The following is a 20699-nucleotide window of genomic DNA, read 5'->3' as shown; positions in this document are numbered from 1 at the left end:
TCTGAGAAATCAGACAGAAACTCTGTGTAAGGCCCAGGTGGACGATAGATGATAACAAGTAAGACTGGTTTCTGAGTTTCACAGCTGGGGTGGATAATGTTAAGCATCAGGCTTTCAAATGAATTAAAAGTCTGTCTTGGTCTTTCATTAATTAATAGACTGGTGTGAAAAATTGCTGCCACACCTCCCCCTCGACCTGTGCTTCGAGATTTCTGGTAGTTAGAATGACTCGGGGGTGTTGATTCATTTAAGCTAACATAATCATCCTGCTGCAACCAGGTTTCTGTAAGGCAGAGTAAATCAATTTGTTGATCATTTATTAAGTCATGTACTAACAGAGACTTGGAAGAGAGAGACCTAATATTTAATAATCCACATTTCACTGTTTTACTCTTTGGTTCAGATGTGGATACTGTATTGTTCTTTCTTTGTAAATGTTTAAGTTGTTTGTTGCTGGTTTTTAGTTTGTTTTTTGTCTTTTTGGAAGCAGACACAGTCTCTATGGAGATGGGTTTTTGGGGGGGTAGCAGGAGGAGAGAAGCTGCAGAGAGGCGTGTAAGACTGCAACTCTGCTTCCTGGTCCCAACTCTGGATAGTCATGTTTTGAGGGGTTTAATAAATTTGTCCATATTTCTAGAAATGAGAGCTGCTCCATCCAAAGTGGGATGGATGCCATCTCTCCTAACAAGACCAGGTTTCCTCCAGAAGGTTTGCCAATTATCTATGAAGCCCACATCGTTTCTGGGACACCACTCAGACAGCCAGCAATTTAAGGAGAACATGCGGCTAAACATGTCACTCCTGGTCTGATTGGGGAGGGGACCAGAGAAAACTACAGAGTCCGACATTGTTTTGGCAAAGTTGCACACCGATTCAATATTGATTTTAGTGACTTCCGATTGGCGTAACCGGGTGTCATTACTGCCGACGTGAATTATGATTTTATTGAATTTACGTTTACCCTTAGCCAGCAGTTTTAAATTTCCTTCAATGTCGCCTGCTCTGGCCCCTGGAAGACAATTGACTATGGTTGCCGGTGTCTCTAGCTTCACATGTCTGAGAACAGAATCACCAATTACCAGAGTTTGACCCCCAGCGGGTGTGTCACCGAGTGGGGAAAAACGGTTAGACACATGAACGGGTTGGTGGTGTACCTGGGGCTTCTGTTTAGGACTACGCTTCCTCCTCACCGTTACCCAGCCTTTCCCCAGCTGCTTGGGGTCTGCCGGGGAACAGCTAGCGGGGCCTACGCTATCTTCGGCTGCACCAGCTACAGGGGCCTGGCTAGCTAAGGGTGAGTGCAAGGTGCGAAGCCGAGTCTCCAGATCAGTAATCCTGGCCTCCAGAGCTGCAAATATGCTACATTTGTTACAGATATCATTACCGCTAAAGGAGGCCGAGGAGTAACTAAACATCTGACACAATGAGCAAGAAAGTGCAGAAGGGACAGGTGAAGTAGCCATGGTGCTAACGGGTCGGCTACGAGCTAAGCTAGCGAAACAGTACAGAGACAGTGAGTGACAGTGAGTGAATACTTTGGCTATAAATTAGGTAGTGAGTACACAGAAAGTGTGCTTCGGATGAAGCACGTGAAGATTATACTGTGAAAAAAAGAATGTATTTAGAAGTTGTTAATTAAACTGCTAAGCAAATAAGCTACTCAGAAACACCACTGTGTTTGAGCAGGAACAGGAAGTGATACTATACCACAGAGCGAGCGAACACCAAGTGACAGCGCCACCGACAGGAAAGTCAAACAAAGTCAGACTGATACCCTTTATGTGGCATATTGTTCAAATGTAACCAGATTTGTATTTTTATGCAGACGTCTTGCGTAATGTTGTTGATGTTTTCCACTGGACATGAATTTTTGTGATCATCCTTGTGAGACTGTCATTTAAATTTGTTCCCATTCTTCTTCAGTCACTTTTCTCACTCACTATGTGTTAACACACCTCTCTGCATTGGATCATACTTGTTATTACGCATAGTGGTCACTATAGTGGACAGCTATTCACTGGCTGTTTTCTTGCATTTGTGTCAGTGTCAGAGGTATACTTGTGTCACTCCATACACATCAATTGTCCACCTAAGTGGACATGTAAAAAACTCTTTGAAAAGTACATGTTTAAAAAAATTAAGTTCAAAAATCTTTTTTTCATGCCTAAACATGAATTAAAAATATTTCAGATTCCAGATTGAGGTTGTCCTAATTCATGCATGAAAGGGTTAATCTCTGTCTCTCTTCCACGGCACATCTTCTATCCTGTCTTCCTTCTCTCACCTCAACCGGTCGCAGCAGATGGCCCCGCCCCTCCCTGAGCCTGGTTCTGCCGGAGGTTTCTTCCTGTTAAAAGTGAGTTTTTCCTTCCCACTGTCGCCAAAGTGCTTGCTCATAGGGGGTCATATGATTGTTGGGTTTTCTCTGTATGTATTATTGTAGGGTCTACCTTACAATATAAAGCGCCTTGAGGCGACTGTTGTTGTGATTTGGCGCTATATGAATAAAACGAAATTGAATTAAATTAAATTCCTACGTTACATCAACTAACACATCACTGATGGAAGGAACACACACCTTTTCCACGCTTTTATTTGCCTGTTACTTTTACATCAGGTTATAGGTTACAGGGAGTTTTTCTGTTTTTCTGTTTCAAAATAAAATGCTGATCTCAGACAAGCCACAGATGTTTACACAAGAACAGAAACAGATTTAGATAAATGACCAGAATAGAATAAAACACAAGCTTTTCTCTAGATTTTATGCTGACTCAGATTCTGGCTTTATGATTGGCTGCTGTGACCGTTTCCATGGTGATAAATAGGTTCGGTCCAGTTTAGCGGTTAAGCCTGTCCAGGATCTGAACCCACAAGGCGTTCAAAGCCAAGGCCACCAAACCAGCTGACCTCAGAGGTTTGACACCCACACCTTGGCTCCCACTGAGGGAGGAGAAGGAGGAGGGGAAAAAAACCTTTTCACATGTCTAACTAAACTAAACACTACAGATGCTTCTGAGCAGAGACTGCATACTAGCCATCTCTCCTCAACCATCATGTTGTGTCTTTGCACTATAATAAGGTAGCAGAAAGGGAGTGAGCGAAAACTGCAAAAACAAGAGAATAACAAATGAGCCTGGAGAGAATAGATGAAGAAGACAAAGGACAAGCAGAAAGGATAAGAAGAGTAAGATATGAAAATAAAGATTAAAGGGAATCCAAGATGAGGAAGAGGTGCGCAGAAAAATACTAAATAAATCCCTGTCAGTTAGACCCTGGTGTCAAAGGTCATGCTTTGTTTCCTGTGAGCTGTGGAAATAGAAGAGCTGTCACCAGGTTACAGCCCACAAAAACAATTCAGTTTCCTCCCTAATAGGAAAATGTTTGACACAGACGCTAGAGTGATCCTTACTGTTCTTGGGATCTCACTCATGAACTTCTTCCATGTTATGAACTTTAAAAGCTTTCTTTCTCCTCAATCTGTAAAAGTGCTTGAAGGTTTCTTTCACTGCTCCTGTTGGACATAGACTGTTTGTGTCCTCATAGCCTCGGAAAGCTGTTCCTGCAGAAAACTGCTTCTCCAGCAGTTCCTCACACAGGACATGACTGCAGGGCTACTTCCTGCAGATGCAGGAAACAGGAAGTTGTGGGGTCTTTAAGAGAGAGCCTGATATCCTGCAGCAGAGAGAAAGCACATACGCACACACCTCATCATGACATCATTACAGTGATGTTAGGCTCAGTGCAGCAGGCTGTTTGTACTGTATTGTTCAGAAACCACCTTTGTTCTCTCAATAAAGAAATGTGGGAGCTCCTGCAGCACCAAAGGTGTGGAGAAACGACGTTCATGTTAAGTTTGAGTGTGTGCGGTGACAGACGAATCTACTCTTTATCGTAAATGAATTAATGAAACTTTTCAAACCAGGTGATTCTATAACTGCAGTTTTTGTGTCCCTGTGAACACTACAATAAAAACTATGGATATGTCTCTGTGTTTTCACAGGTGAGTTTGGGGTTGGAATTGGTGACTGAAAAAATAAGATCAAAGATACCAAGCGTAAAAAATGAGAGAAACAAGAAATGAAATGGTCGCTGGGCTCTCCTCTAGAGATAAGGGGTGTCCAAATTCATAGGCTGCGTCCTCCTGAGGAACTGTCCTTCGTGGTCTATGTGGGTTAGGATCCTTCGAAGACCGAGAAGGTCAGAAGTACGAGGCTGTGAAATGGGACGGTCTAACCTTCAGATCTGCGTCACCGCTGTCTCGGTGGAGTTTAATAAACTCAGCCGTCTGCTCTTTGCTATCTAGAATCTAACAGGATACTGGTGTAAATTCTCGACCGTATCACACTTCTGTTTAATCAGTTTTCTGTTTGACATTTATTCAGCTGCGTGAAAACCCCGGAGGAACCCACCCAATGGATTAATAATGTTTTATTTAATCTAATAACTTTAATCTCAGCCAAACCGATTTACTCAGGAACAAATAAAACACTGAAAAAAGCCAAACAATAACATTTTTAAGTTATCTAAGTGACTTATATATCATGTTTAGTAGCGAAAGACCGCGGGGAAGTTTGAAAACGATGAAGCCGGGAGTCCGCTGCTCTCGCCGGCTCGAGTGACCCTCGAGCTCCCGGTCAGCTATCGAGCTGGTGGGTAACAGACTTTTCTGAAAACGTCGGAGCACTTTTGCAAACATGTGATGTCTTGATAAACCGAGCAGATATTTATTTAGAAGTTTATTTTGTGACCCGGAAAGAGAGTAATATTAAAACTGAGTAGCGGCCGCCATTGTTGGAAACTGGAGTTGGCTGGGCCGCGTTATGAATTGTGGGATAGGTTGGGCCACAAAGGATACATCCAACCCATCCTTCAAATTAGGGGAAAAGGAGGACGCATTTGTCGGCTGCATTAGGAGGAGTCTACGAATTTGGACAGCCTTCGTCGCATCGTTGTGACGTAATCGGTCTACAAATGCGTCCTCAGGAGGATGCAGCCCATGAATTTGGACACCCCCATAGGGTGAGAAGCTCAGAGTAGAGCCACTGCTGCTCCAAACTGAAAGGAGCTAGTTGATGTCTCCTGGATGCCCACTAGCTCAGGTGTTTCGGGCATATCCTAGCAGGAGGGAGGGGTGAGTGTCCGCAGGAGAGGATTCCAGGGAGACGGAGAGGATGATGACAGGTGGTTTATCTGAACTCCAGGCGGGCAGGAGGACAGGCAGGTGAAGACTTGAACACCCCGGACAATAACCTGAGCACACAGTAACAGGATTAACACAGTTCATAGAAACCAGAATTTCCACATCAACCTTCGCGAGGGGCCAAGTTACCACTGAATGATGACTAACGGACTGGCGTGGAGCAGCTGGCCATGCTGATCGCCTGGAATAGGATGCAGGTGTGAAGGCAACAGCGACACCCTTAGGCGTGGGCATTCCCACCGCTCCTCAGACACCGATCCGCGGACCATGACACCAGGACATGCTGAAGAGATTACATGAGCCCAGCGAACGCTAGAAAAAAGGCCTGGCCTGGGAAAGCAGCGGAAAACAGACGGAAGGATGGGAATCTCAAATTATTACTATGGAGTGAACAAAAGCAAGTTTGAATTTTACCATCCATTATAGTTAAATTAAAATGAAATTATGGTGAAAAAACTAAAGTGCAACTAATTTTTTAATGTATTTGTTTCTAACTCAAATAAAAAGAAAATTACAAAATACTGTATGATAAGAATCTGATGGCTATAGTGAGATGATGATAGTTCAGTGCAGTGAATACGTTCCTATAACAGTGGTGGCCATCGTCCTAATTCTGACTAAGAACTTTAGTCATGATGGTGAAACTGTAATACGGCAGTTAGGGACTGTCACAGATGAATGGATCCCCTAACAAAGCTGCACTGCAGACATCATGTTACTGTTATGGGGGTGTGCTGCTTTCAGCTCCACACATCAAATACAAACTGTTTGATAACTCTTTGAGAAATCCAAAGTTTGATGAATTCAAAAGTTTAAAGAGATCAAAAACACACATGTGCACATAAAGTGCAGACACACACGACTGAGTCTCCAGATTTTATGTTATTAATTCCTATTTAACACAGCACAAACTTCTTCACAACAACATAGTTTGAACAAAGAAACTCACAAACACACACTGTCATTTCAGATCACACACACACACACATGCAGTGTGTAGTTGTGGTGACTGATCTGACAGTATAACCACATGTGGCCAATAAAACACCACAGAAACAGATGGGAAAATCCCTTCTCTCTTCTTCTGCCTTGTCTCTCTGAAGTGTGTAATCCACAGATTCCTTCTTTCGTTTACTTTCACTCCCAGTTTTCGGATTCTTTGATTTTTCCCGTGTCTGTGTTTCCACTTTTTAGCTCAGCACCTCCCTCCTTCTTATTCATTTTTAATATTTTTACTGCCAAAGACTTTTTCACAGTATTCTCCAAATATGCCATTTCTTTTAAAACATGTATTTACTTTCTCTTTATTTAATTTATATTTTAGAAATTGTGAAACACGTTTATAGTTATCTTGGTGCTTTGTGCTGGTTCAGCACACCAAATCTGTAATATGTAAAAAAAAAAAACTACAGCCAGACACACACTCACACCACATACACACCTCCGATTTGGCGCTTTCCAGCAGTCTAAAAGGGAATTCCGCCTCGTGTTATCTTTTCCATTCAGCCTATCGCGCTGCCGGGTGAGGTGTTGTCACAAAAATATACACCTCTTTCTCTCTCTCTCTCTTCACACTCCCTTTCCGAACATCTCAAACTTCCGTAGCGTTTCCTTCTTGCTGCTAACATTCCTGTCAGTTACCTCAGCGAGCACCACTGACACACATTTACTGAATACATGACCTGGGGTAGGAAAACATGCACACACTCATTACCATGCAACTTTGGTTTTTACAGCCCAGTTACATTATAGCTCTCTGCTCTCCAACCAGAGGATAAATGACTCTCATGGAAATGTTAATAACAGAGTGAGGAGAAAGAAGAACAGGGCAAATAGTGGGTCATACAGGGATGCCTGAAGGGCGAGAAAGAAAGTAGAGCAGCCAAATAAACACTTAATAAAATATATGAAAGAAGATATTATGATTTTTTACAAAATATAAAGAATATGTGAAAGAATTGTAAGAAGGAAGAAAAACGACAAAAAAAGAAGGATGGGGAAAAGGGGGAAAAGGAAGAATAGATCAGAACAAAATTTTAGCACATTTACTCGACTGTATGACCTAAATATTAAATACATCTAAAAGTAAAAATAATTTAAGGAATGATCGAGGATATGCACATGTAAGGATAAAAGGAAAAGAAGCGATATAATATGGGGACTGTTTAGAAAGATAGACAAAAGCAACACTAGATGGAAAATAGAAACAAATGCGCTAATAAGATGAAAGCAAGGAGTACTAAACAGCAAGAGATGGCATGAAGGAGCAAAAAGACGCCACAAAATAAATAAAAATGGTGAGAAACAAAAAAGAAGGGAAAAGGTGACAAAAGATTGCAAAGAATAAAAGCTGAGACAGAGAGAAGTGAAATGAGAGAAAATGACAGTGAGTGAGGTGCTGGGGGAGTAAAAGAAGTCTGAAACAAAGAAAACAGCTTTTCCTTGTTCTGAAAGTTTTCTTTGTGGTTTTGTTCAAGGGGAAACTGTTGCGCCAAGCCAATATTTTCTAATGTCTTAACAAAACCTAGAGAGGACAGAATCAGAGCTGATCACACAGGAAAACACAGACGTGACTCTGTTTGTGTCTCAAACTATGTAAATGCACTGAAAACACCGAGGACGCACCAATTGTGCTGTTTTTTGTCTTTTTTGATATGCAGGAGCAAAAAGTTGACCAAAAATTCAAAATACTAAAAGTTTCCAAAGAATTAATCCAGCCAGCTTTAGCCACAGAGAAAAACCTGTAAATGTCCAGAGTGCAAACTTGGAAGTGTTTATTTTGTGACATTATATTAGAAGACTTAACAGATCCATTTACACCCATTGCACATTTTTCAAATACATAAACGCAAACAAAACCCTTTTCTACGCTCGCTGTCAGGCACAGTGACAGTTGTGGGAAAATCCTGGTTTTAATTTTTTGTTATGTGTCTGCTGAGAAAATGTGTTTTGTATTAATCCCAAAAATCTTGGGTGTTTCTTTTTTTCCTTGAGATAATTATTACCAAAAGCTCCACAGTTACTGCACGGCTCCAAAAAACGCCCGTCTCTCTGATGTCTTTGTGTGTCACAGTGAATTAAAATGGAAACACAGCTCTGTTTGGTGTCAACACGAAAGAATGTCAAATGCAGATGTACACGGCTTTTATTATTTTATTTTTTAATATTTAGCTTCCTTGGGGCTCATCCTCTAATAGAAAATATTTGGAAAAGGCCACAGGGATCAGTGTGGTGAATATAACTGCTTTCACTGTACATATCCTTGACGCTGTCCTTCAGTTTCATGTAGAGAAAAGAAAAAACGGCATTGTCCTTAGGACTGATGCAGAACAGATGTGAGCCCTTTGAGAAGAGACTTCTGGTTTTTGTTTCCACTGTATACAAAACGATGCTATGTAAACATACAGAGTGGGTGATGATTTTTCATTTTCTCAGTATGAACAAAACCACTAATTTATGTTCATTTAAATGTTGGCAGGATAAGTTACTCATTTAGCAAAACGTAACATCTATAGGACATCATCACTTTATAAGTTCATAATAGATGAATGGCAAACAAAGTTCAGTGGAAAAGCACTTCTCCAACACTTTTGAAATGAAGGTACAAAGTTCACACATGCATCATCTCTTTGTGTCACGTTTACAACGGCTCTGAGTGGGCAAAAACTGAACTCACCAAAAGATCTGCCGGCACCTTTACACGAGCAATTATTCGATTTATACATGAAATATTACATAACAAAGATTTCTCTTTGCTTCAAAACAGAAAAAACACACACAAATAAAACAGAGCAAGCCCTGCTAGGTAAGAACATGAGAGGAAGAGGAACAGAGGGTGTCAGGCAGGGACAGGGGAAAATATATGACAAGCAGATGCCCTATGCTACATTACATTAACATTTTATAGTTCTTTTCATAGTTTAAATTAAAAAAAACCAACAACCCCAGATCAGACGCATGTAACAGAATAAATATATTTATCACACTTTCTGACGAACACAACGCTTTTCTTGTTCTTATGCTTGGGCTAATTAACTCCAGCACTGACCACATGAATATTAGAATAATATCAATCAACTCATCAAACTCTCAGCAAGAAAATATCATTTCTTTTTTTCCTTTAAGAAAAATAAGATTCAGTAAAGAAGACAGAAAAAACAAGACAAACGGTCACAAAAACATATTTCAAATTATGAGTATTTTTACTTCTATATATGAAACAAGACATCAAACCCAGTGCATAGAGAACATTTCATAGTTTCACTTTCTCCTTCACATCCTGTCAAGAAGCATAGCATCTTCAAAAGTATACAGTAAACATCTACATCAAACCAATGTTCCCAAAGTTCATGACTGCACGACTGATCTCCAACATCTGTTTGTGTGAGGTTGCTTTGTATGAATAGAGCTGATTACTTGCAAAGGCCGTGAATACAATCATGACCTGTGATCAGAAACAGACAGTGCTAAAGTTTTAAACTAACCCCAGTTAAAGATATATCAGAGAAGCTAGTTAGAAAGAGTGTTCTTGGAATCGGCACACACCCATGTATGTCACTAGAGTCTGACAGGGATGTTCCCCAACAGGGAACATACAACGGCCTGAAAAGTGAAACATTCTGATAGGTTAGACAGATATCTGACATGCTGGTGTTTGCCCCTAACTTTCCCAACAACACTAAGAAAAATACTGTAAATGAATCTTGGAAGTGTTTCATTGAGCTAATTTTTCATGTTCCCAATCAACAAAAAATATGACAGAAATTGTTGTGAAGCCCAACTGAGATTATTATTATTATTTCAAATGCTTTCTTTTCTACAACATACCAAGAACTAAAATAACTGAACATTGAACATGTGGTACTTAAAGGCATGTCAACACACATAAGGGTTCCTGAAACCTAAAGATTTGAAAGCTAGCGAAGGGCTCTTTGAAATGCTTTGAATAAAGTATGACCCAAACAGTTTTTCCAGTATGCTTCCTTTGTATGTTGTCTCATCATACATTTCAGAGTATTTATCCAGTGATACAGGTGCTGTAATAGACAGCGCTGCTTGCATCAGACAGAGCAGATATAAGAGGGCTGCTTCCATCATCACACCCACCAACGCCACCCACCACACCACCAACATCCCTATTAACTGCACTACTAACAATACTATTATTGCTACTTCCAACAATACTGCTACTACGGCTACCCACAACCTTGGACACACCACCACATTCCCCGCCCAATCCATAAGCCTCATCTCGATTTCTCCGAACATTTACATACTGGTCAAATTCATGCCTGTCCACTTCAGCCCAAAATTCAGCAGACGAAGCCCCCAGCTGGCCAGAGGAATCCAGATTTGAATTATCCAAATTCACAGAGGGAGGGAAAGTGGATGGAGGGGGAATTGATGAGGTTGAGCAGGAAGAAGTCGTTTCAGGAGGAGGTGAAAGCTGCCCCAGATGAGAAGAAGTGAAATGAGGAGCTTTAGGGGTGCCATTTCCATATAGCTGACTGAAATAACCAACAGGAGCAGAGCTCAGTGGGGGCTGGTGGCATTTTATTGGCTCAGAGAGGCTGTTGCAGGGCTGGTGGTATGAAACTGGGGAGGAAGGATCCAGCAGTGGTGGAGAGCACTTTACGGGACTTCTTAAAGTGACCTGGTGACCAGAAACATGCGTGAGATTTAGCTTGGAGCTGAGTGAAGTGACAGAGCTCATGCTCGACCTCATATTCGATTCAGCAGAAGTCATTCTGGTGCTTAAAGTCATTCCTGAACCCTGGCCGTGTATGGAGCTGTGGTGGCTGTGGTTGTAGTGGTGGGTGTAATGCTGATTATGATGGTGAAGGTGGTGTTGGTACCCACTCCAAACTCCCATCCCTCCCTCCTCCTGCATATGTTGGGGGAAAAACACAGATTCCCCAGCTCCATCTTCCAGAATGTCCAGTGGGGACATTTCTGGAGTGGGCAAGCCATAGCTTTCTAGCTCTGAGTGTCCTGAGGCCTGGAGGTCCCTGAAATGGCCCAGAGATGGAAGCAGGTGATGAGAGTGATGATGTGGAGGCTGGACACCTGGATGCCCGTAAGCAGAACCTCCAGAGACATTTTCTGCACCCAAAGGACTGACACCAGGTCCTAAACCCAAGCCTGGTGCCCCACCCTGGGCTAAGCTGTGCAGCAGAAGCCCTGGTTCAACACGTTTAAGCTTCTTGGTGGTTTTTTTGCGGCGAGGTCGGTACTTGTAGTTTGGGTGATCCTGGAGGTGTTGGACACGAAGACGCTCTGCTTCCTCTACAAATGGTCGCTTCTCTACAGCGCACAGGGCCTTCCACGACTGACCTGCAAGAAGAAGAGTTAAATATTTAAAAAAATTTCAACCATATTTTGGTCTTCTTAGATGACAGAAAGGGGGCATATAAGAACAGCACCGCTGTTCAAATTCATTTTGCAACTCACTGTTAAGCAGATTACAATCAGTCTGATAGATCATTTTATTATTTACTGCTCGGCCTATAACATGTCAAAATACTCTACAGCACTGACAGCCTTGAGCAGCTCCATCTACAGCTACATGTAGTCATTCAAAGAAGGACCTTAATGTCCTGTGACATGCATGAAGTGCTTTGACTTTCAGTTCGTCCTGTTTTTGGAGATGTGTCTTACACACTGATGGACGTGAAGAGCTACTGCTCTGCTGCTATAAGACTTGAGAAACATCATAAAAAAAGCATCAGATGAAAAATGAGAGATATTAAGATGGCCTTGGGAGGTTATTTTAACAGCATTTGAAGTAAACTGACAGTAAAGAGTTTAGAGGTAAACATGGCATGTGCAATGAGCCCAGATGCAGCAACATACATATTGGCTTGGTAACATAGAGCTGAGGAATCAGACTTTTAATTTGTCTTGAACAGAAATGAGGCTATTTATGGTCTGTGTTTGATGATCTTTCTGGTGTGTCACACTGAAAACTGCTAAAATGAAAGTGGTCAGATATTTAAATTTCCAATACGACGACTCCTCACTTTGGTGCTTTTACTGAAATTGATGACTACAAAGATCAGATCTTTTGCTCTCCACTGAGTTGGTCTCTTTGTTTGTCTTACCGAGCATCTTGCTGAGCACAGCGTTGTGTAGGTCCGGGTTCTGCAGGGCCAGCCGCTTCCTCTCATCTTTAGCCCAGACCATGAAGGCATTCATTGGCCTGCGAATCCTCTGCTCAGCCCCTGCAGCTTTCCCATCACCCGCTGACGTGCCTCCAGCCCGGTTCAGATCAGGACTCTGTCCCCCTGAACTGTGCGTCAAACACATCCTTGGTTCCCCTCTCCTCATATTCCCAGTTCTGTCTGGAGAACTGCAATCCTCAGAGTGCTTCTGTTCAAAACCCATTTCAGAAGCAGGACTCGGGGTCCTTGAAGTCCAGGGGCCCCCAAGAGACACCTGGCTGACTCTAGAAAGGCTAGGCTTGGTTAAATTCATCCCAGAAAAGGTTTATTCCAGATCAAATTCTGCAAATGTCTGTCTCAGTTTGTTGGTCTGCAAAGTTCTGGACAAAAACTGAAACTGAAAATACTTCAGCCAACAGAGGAGAGAAGCATCAGGAGAGGAATTTGGTCTCAGAGCACAAATACCAAAGCAAAGCATCGAGATGTGAGAGGAGGGGGAGACAAGAATAGAAAACAAACCCGTTGTGGTGCAGGATTTCCCCTGAAAACGATCTGCAGTGACTCTGCTGCTTTCTTTGTCCACTCTAGGTTTTCTGTTTGCTTCTGCGGTTTATCCACAGTTTGATTTCACTCCGTCACTCGGGCCCTCCGACACACCGTCTCCCTCGCTGTCTGCTCACTTTGAAAGTTTGGAAACCTGTGGCCAGATCTGACCAACCCATGCTGTGTATATATACCCCGCCCTGACCAATCGCATAAATACAGGCTTGAGGATTTAACCAATGACGAGCCACCAGGCTTTTTGAGAGAGACAACACGGGGAGGGGAGGTCCAAACTTTACCCCCCACCCTCCCTTCAGTCTCTACAACTGCCACCCTTTCCTCCCACTGAACGCACACACACACGCACACACACACACACACACACACACGCACACACCCTGTCTGTCTGTACAGGGAGATGTAATCAGAGAGGTTCCATTGTTCTTCACTGAGAACTGAGAAGCTTCTTTGTCAAACACACACACAGAAGTAGTGAAACACAAATACCATAAATGAGATGACACATTTATAATTAAGTTTGCCAACAAAGGAGACAGAACATGATTACACACATTTAGTGTGTGTGTGTGTGTGTGTGTGTGTGTGTGTGTGCGTGTCTGTCTGTCTGTGTGTGTGTGTGTGGTGTGTGTGTGTGTGTGTGGTGTGTGTGTGTGTGTGTGTGTTTGTGTGTGTCTTTGAGGGCAGGACAGCGGCAAGGCAGCCAACCACAGTCCCAACCAGAACGATTAGTGGCTGAACTTAACAACAACTCACTGAGGAGGAGGAGGAGGAGGAAGGGGCTTAGGTCTAGGATGGGTCACTATGGAAGGGGGTCTAACATGAGATTTTGTAACCCAGCAATCTGATGTCTTAGGGATGCAGCAACATTTCAAATCAGTGTGAACTTCAGGGTGTTAAAGTGCTCACTCAATAAAGACATTAATTACATCATTTATTTAGCTTCTCTGTTTTATTGAAAGGTTTTTAGCTTATAATATAAAATGCCGTGAGGCAACTGCTGTTTAATTTATAACATTTTGAAAAGGCATTCAGCTGAAATTTTGAGAAAAAAGAATAGACTTTTATATTTTAATAAACAGAATGGAATTTTAAAGAGAACAGAATTATAATACATTTTCTTGTAAAAATGTATGAAATGTGGCCAAAATTTAGTTTAAAACGTCAGGTTTCTAAAACGCGGAACATTTTCTAAACCTTTGTCTTCACAAATTGAAAGTTTGACAAAGCCGAAAAAGGATGAGCACATTTATTTAATCACGTGTTGTGTTCTGTCCTGAGCTGGGTGAAACATTTGAACTAATGAAGAAACAGAATGAACAAACAATGGACAGAGCGATGCTCGTACCAATCAAACTCTGTCTGTCTGCCAAGGACACCCCCTCCCCTCCACCCACCACAATCTAACGGCCCCCTACACACACACACACACACACACACACACCACTTTCTCCCCCACGCCCAGCTCCATGGGAGACTGTAGTGGCGTCTCTGAGCCTCCTGCTCAACCAACCAGGAACTACTCCCACTTACTACTGTGTGTGTGTGTGAGTAAAATGTTACAGTTTTGTCCTGCAACACTCAGCCGAGGGCTCTAAGCAGCAGCATTTGACTCAAAGTGCTAATCTAGCCAGTAATCCAGAGGTTCCTGCAGCTGCTGCAATCCACTCTCGGCTTACTGAGTGGTACCAAAGAGGCTGTGAGTTTTATTGTTGTTTATTACTGGAATGCATTTATTAACTATTTTAATTTTGCTTCTCCATCAAGGTCAGAAAGATGTTAAATAGTATAAAATGGTCAGAACAAAACCTTAAACATGTTGGTAAAGGACCAAAACTACCACCACAAGTTTGTTTCATGTTTTCACTAAAACACAACTAAAAAGAAAATCTGTTATTTAAATCAATATCACATTCAAGATAATCTTCTCGTGCACCTCAGGACCTTCTTCAGATATTTTATCTTGCAGTGGGATTCATGTTATGCCCTGTTGAGGAACAGAGAGAGACAGAGGGGAACAGAGAGGGAGAGAGAGGAGCAGAGAGAGAGAGGAACAGAGAGAGAGAGGGGGGAACAGATGGAGGGAGAGGAACAGAGAGGGAGAGAGGAGCTAGAGAGAGAGGAACAGAGAGGGAGAGAGAGGAGCACAGAGGGATTCTGGTTCTAAGTAGTCCTGATTTTAAACTGTTGTAGTCCTGTTTGCAGGTGTCCTGCATATGTGATGTATATTTTTTCCCATATGAAGTGTCATGCACAAAAGCGTCAGCTCTAAGAGCCGTGCTTACTTAATTTCCTTTTGCTGCTCAGCTCTCACACAGTGGCTCAGCTATGCTCCAATCCTTCCATATTTGTGGCCAATCCCGTGCAAGGATACAGGATAATATCATTATGTGAAAAACGGAGAGGGTGAGAGACGCGACAGTCAAGTGGAGCATGCGTCTGTCCTCTCAGTGAATGAGTGAGACAGTAGACAGCAGTGAGGAGGGCTGTGCGAAAGCAAGAACACATAAATATGCCTGACACCCGTAAACGAAGCAGCATCTGACTGCAGCTTAAAGACTTTTTTGTCTCGGTCTTGACTCAGTCTGTATTGGTTTTGGTCTTGTCTTGGTTTTGGTTTAGGTGGTCTTGACTACAAGTGTACTCCTTACCTGCTGTTTGGTCCTAAGAGCTCAGAGGAACATGACTAGACTTTAAGTTTTTTGAGTACATTTTACGTCTCATCCAAAAGGCTTCTTCAGTTCTAAAACTAAATGGTGGAGAGTCAGCGGCACTAGTGTGGCTTGTCCCTTAACCGGGTTGTGGCAGCACAATTAATCATGTGACTAATCACATGAGCCAAAATGGGAAAAAAGTGGTGGGTCATTGCCACTAGAGATTTCAGGTCAATCCATTGTGACACCTTGCCCACCCTGTCATGGGACCTATTGAGGGCACCTGACCCAGGATGTGAGTGGGCATTGAGGCGTCTGGATTATAGATGGCAGACAATTGGTGTTGGAAGCCAAGCCCTCTGTTCAAAGATAGATGTTCACTGTGGACTGTTACGGATTCAAATATTGGGAATGGATACAAGAGGAAAACCAAAATAACAACACTGGTCCGGCCGGGTCAAGTCAAACGATGATTTAATGAACACACGCGTGGGAGATGGACACCATACACAGACAGCATCAGATCTCAAAATGGTGGAGCCTTGATCAGACTCTTATAGCCTCTAGTGGCCCCCACCTAATCATCAGAGCCTAAACATTCTTTCTCACACAGCGCCTAAGCTACGACCTTGGCTCCCTGTTTATCTGCTCCTGATGAAATGGGGCAGTATGCTCTGTTCTCTTCTAATCAGACAAATGAGACGATGACTTTCTGTGAACAGTATTTCTTATAACTCAGCCATATAATGCATCATAAAACAATATCATTCATTCACAATAAATCAATAGTCTAATGTAATGCAAATCAGTTTACCAAATGTAATAATTATCACCTTCTTCTAGTTCAGGAGCATAATGCAAACTGAAACTACACAATAATTCACAATCTTTAATTAGGGGTCTAACATGGCATAAAATAATATCATAATCCCACAGGACATAGATGCTTCTTTCACTCCTCTTTCAAACCATCTGTCTTCTCCATCCAACATTTGGACATTGGCATCTGAACGATGTTCATTTGTTGATGAGTGGCTGTTTGGTTTCTCCAATGTCTCCAAGGTCTGAGCACTCCTCAGTGCACTACACAACACACACTTTGCTGTTTGGTTGTATTACCTTACCTTACCTGCAGATCCAGGGGATCTGATCAGCAGTGATGAGCCTTCATGTGACATTCAGGTCAGTTTGAAAAACTCTTTTTAACAGGAAGAAACCTAAGGCAGAACCAGGCTCATGGAGAGGCAGCCATCTGCCACAGCCGGTTGGGGTTGTTGGCTATTTACTAAAAATGTGTCAAGTGACTGATATATAATCATGTTGATTTGTTATAAAGTGAAGAAGCAATACAGTATGAAGGGTCAGTCACTTCCATCTCATCTGTATGTCTTTATGTCATTATCACGTGATGTCCATCTTGTGTGTGTGTGTGTGTGTGTGTGTGTGTGTGTGTGTGTGTGTCGCGGCACCACACCTTTGCCACAAAGGAAATTTGGCAGCGACTCCAGACTTTGTGGCGAGAAAGAAAAGACAGAAAGAAGGAGGGAGGACATTTTTCCTTATAACTCGTGATAACACACACACACACACACACATTCTGGACAAGAAACCAAGACACAATGGCATCGTAATGGGTGTGTTTACTAGAGAGTGTGTGTGTGTGTTTATGTGTGGGAGAGGTCATGTTCACACACCATTCTATTTTAGAACACGCTAACAGAGGGAAGTGTGTGTGATGATGGATAGGAGACACATACACACAATTAACATGGGTTGCTGTGGGAATCCCCCACCTATATCTCACACACACACACGTGCGCGCTCACACGGTCACATAGTGTACAACACATAACTAAACAAAAGAGTCGCGCACGTCGGTTAGATGACCCCTGACTGTGTATTATGGTGTGCAGCTCACTGTATGAGCAAAGACTCACAGAAACTTATCGAAACAGAAACTTGATGGTGAAGATCAGCGTTTAGTAACCGATGCAGGTCTAGATTAATATGCCAACATTAAACTGAAACACTAGACTAACACATGCTAAAAGTTATTACCACAGAGCAGAACTATTCCTACCCCTCACCCAAAAAACCACCAGAGACTGCATGATCATAACTGGAAAAATAAAAATGTTTTTTCTTTCATAATGGAGGAAGACAAACACCCGGACAAAGTGACTGTAGTTTATTCACAAAGGAACATGAAAATGTCATTTCTTCTTTAGGGGCCTCCACAGCAGATCATTAGCCTCCATCTCACCATACTGCAGATCCACCTCTATGTATGATGGAGACAATGACAGTCTGACAACTTATCAGCTCTGCCTAAAGTCTGATCCTCCAAATCACTAATTTGTAGGGTGCATTTATTTTGTTTATTACTGCAAATATTTTGTTGTCTCTATACTGTTCTATTTCTGCTAGATATCCATGTCAAATGGGCTAACTCCTGTTGTCTTTAAATGTGCTGTCATGGTCCTGGGTCGTGTGACCCAGTGTTTGAGTTTTTTATATATTTTGGTATTCATTTGTGCCCTAGTTTAGTTCATCTAGTTAATTTCCAAGTATGCTGTTTAGGCCTTTGTTTCTTTGTTGTTTATGTCATCTCCTCCTGTACTCAGTCTCCCTGGTCCATGCGTCTACCTGTCATGTTTCATGTCTGTGTGGTTATGTTAAGTTCATGTCATGTTTAATCTCCATGTCTCCTGTTTTACTTTGAAAGAGTCCAGTGTTATGTAGTTTCACTTCCCCTATCCTGTTATTAGCTTCATGTGTGCCAGCTGGTGTCCCTCGTGTGTTTTTACTTCCCCTAATCAACCTTGTGGGTATTTACTCTCTGTGTTTCATTCAGTCTGTGTCGCTTCGTCTGTTATCATTCCTGTCGTTCTAGCTCCACGTCATGAGTCATAGTTTTTCAGTCTCTGTTCTGGTCATGTTCATAGTAATCTGCTCCTGTCATGTTTTCATAGCCCTTCATGTACCAGTCCAGAAGTCTGTCCTTTGCTTTTTCATGTCGTGTTCATAGCTCTTAGTTACAGTCCAAATCAGTATTAGTTTGTCTTAGTCTTTAGTTGTTTCCTAGTCTAGGCTCGTTGCTTAGGTCATTTCCGTAGTTTGTTTGCTCTACTGTTTACCGGCCCTAATAAAGGCTCACTTTGAGTTCAGTTAAAGTTTTGCCTTCTTCGTCTGTGTCCGCACCTGGGTCCTCCAAACACCCTCCATACGGTCAGCCACTGCGACCGTGACATGTGCTCTGAATGCATCAGATATTCTATGGTACATGTGACATATGAAAACAATTACATGAATACTTTAAGCTTGAAGTTTCATGATGAAAACAATGTGTATACTTCAAAATATAGACAGGTCAACAATCCACTGTAAAATCTGAACAAATAGCACATTTTAATATGTAAATTATTCTGGAAAGCATCCATAAATGACTTGCATTACTGACCATAGTAAGAAAAAGAGATATGCTGATATTGTGTGCTTACAACACCTAAAAAACAACCCCACACCACCTTCCTTAACTGTGAAGATGGTTAACTTGTGTTGCTCTGTCAGCTGTCTCTCTGTCTGTCCATCTATTCATAGCGCAGCAGCAGAACTTATCATTTTCTCTCCTATAATTAATTTACTGCAGCACCGCAGGACCTTTCCCACTGAACACAATGCATATATTCTCTAACTGAACACTTGTTTTTGCCTTTCATCTCTTATGGGCTGTTGTCTTTTTATGTCCTTGTCCCTGTCATTTATCGCCTTGCTTTCTGTGAGTCTCATGTAAGTATTTTCATAGCACGGCTTCCTTTAAAAAGTCTTTAATTTTCCTTCTGTTGTAATTTTGACATCTTAAATCAGTTCCAAGCCCCTTTCTCAGAGATATATGTGTGCACACACTTAAAGGAAGGTAGAAGCAAAGGTCAGGAGATAAAACAAAGATGCATGATGTGAAAGGGGCCTGTGAATCATGTCAAGTCAAGTGGCTTTATTGTCATTTTAACCGTGTGCAGTGGTTCAGTACACAGTGAGGAGAGATGGTGTTCCTCCAAGCCCATGGTGCTACATATGACAGACAACACAAGGTGACATAAAGTGTGCAAAAATGATTTAAAAAAAAAACAAAAGAAAAGAAAAACAGTCCAGTGCAGTCACTGAGTGTTCAGTGTTCAGGAGCCTGACGGCTGATCTGATGTCCTCATCTGGTTATATGAGTCATTTTAAGGCTGTTTTATTTATCAGAGCTGTCCAGTAGGCCCTTAGCTTAGATTTATAACATCAGAGGGTTGAACATGTCATCACTGAATCACCTCCACCGTCACTCATTCAGATGGTGTTCTTTGATATTGAAATAAGTGTCTGTTTGAAAAACAGTTTCTTGTAAGCTTAGATCTCTTTCAGACAAACAATAATCATATTTTTCAAGCATCAAGTTGACAAAGTCTTCTGTTTCCTGTTACCTTCTATGTGCCATGGCTAACCTGTTGCTCATCCTAAAGCAGCGGTCCCCGACCCTTTTTGCACCACAGACCGGTTTAATGTCAGACAATATTTCCACAGCTCAGCTCTCCTCAGCTCTTCCCAGGAGGGTGGCACGGATGCCCCTCCAGTGGTCCTCCTTGGGCTCTCGCACTCTGGGGTTTCTGGATGCCTGGGATGTGGATCTCCTCCATGCCTGCTTCATGCCCTGGGGGGCGGGGTTTATGGCTCCCCACACCCTCTAGCAGATCGTTACATGGAGAAACCTTTTGAATACAAGCGTGCTGATCCACACAGGTGTGCACACAGGTGTTCACTGTTCATAGACACAAACCACACTATTACCGTGGAAGCACTAGCTGGTAGTCAGGCCGTACGCGTGTCCTTGTGCAGTTGACAATAATCCACAAAGTCCGCTTCTAGTTGAAAACAAACATGCAAACATTTATTTGCACAGTCTTGAAATACAGTAATCCGTCTGAATGTTCCTGTACACTGCCAAACACAGTAAGAAAACTGTTTGACTCCACAGCTAGTTAAAGCCCTGTTACTCCACAGTGCCCATCGCGACCACTCACCCTGTGCACAATTACCATGTATTAAAGGAACAGTGTAAAAAAAATTAAATAAGAAAAGAAA

General features: G+C 42.2%; 1 protein-coding gene across 1 annotated transcript; it reads right to left on the bottom strand.

The window, feature by feature from the left end:
- Nucleotides 1-7964: 7964 nt before the first annotated feature.
- On the bottom strand, nucleotides 7965-13052 carry sox18 (SRY-box transcription factor 18). Its single transcript, XM_006807404.3, has 2 exons — nucleotides 12301-13052; nucleotides 7965-11533 (listed from the first exon to the last, which is right to left on the bottom strand). Exons 1-2 carry the CDS (start codon nucleotides 12671-12673, stop codon nucleotides 10218-10220), a joined length of 1689 nt encoding a protein of 562 aa, XP_006807467.2. The 5' UTR covers nucleotides 12674-13052; the 3' UTR covers nucleotides 7965-10217.
- Nucleotides 13053-20699: the final 7647 nt, after the last annotated feature.

This window comes from Neolamprologus brichardi, chromosome 20 (assembly GCF_056152115.1).
Source record: "Neolamprologus brichardi isolate AB-2024 chromosome 20, ASM5615211v1, whole genome shotgun sequence".
Classification (NCBI taxonomy): domain Eukaryota; kingdom Metazoa; phylum Chordata; class Actinopteri; order Cichliformes; family Cichlidae; genus Neolamprologus; species Neolamprologus brichardi.
Note: the sequence above shows the minus strand (reverse complement) of the source record. Positions and strands in the feature narration are given on the sequence as shown.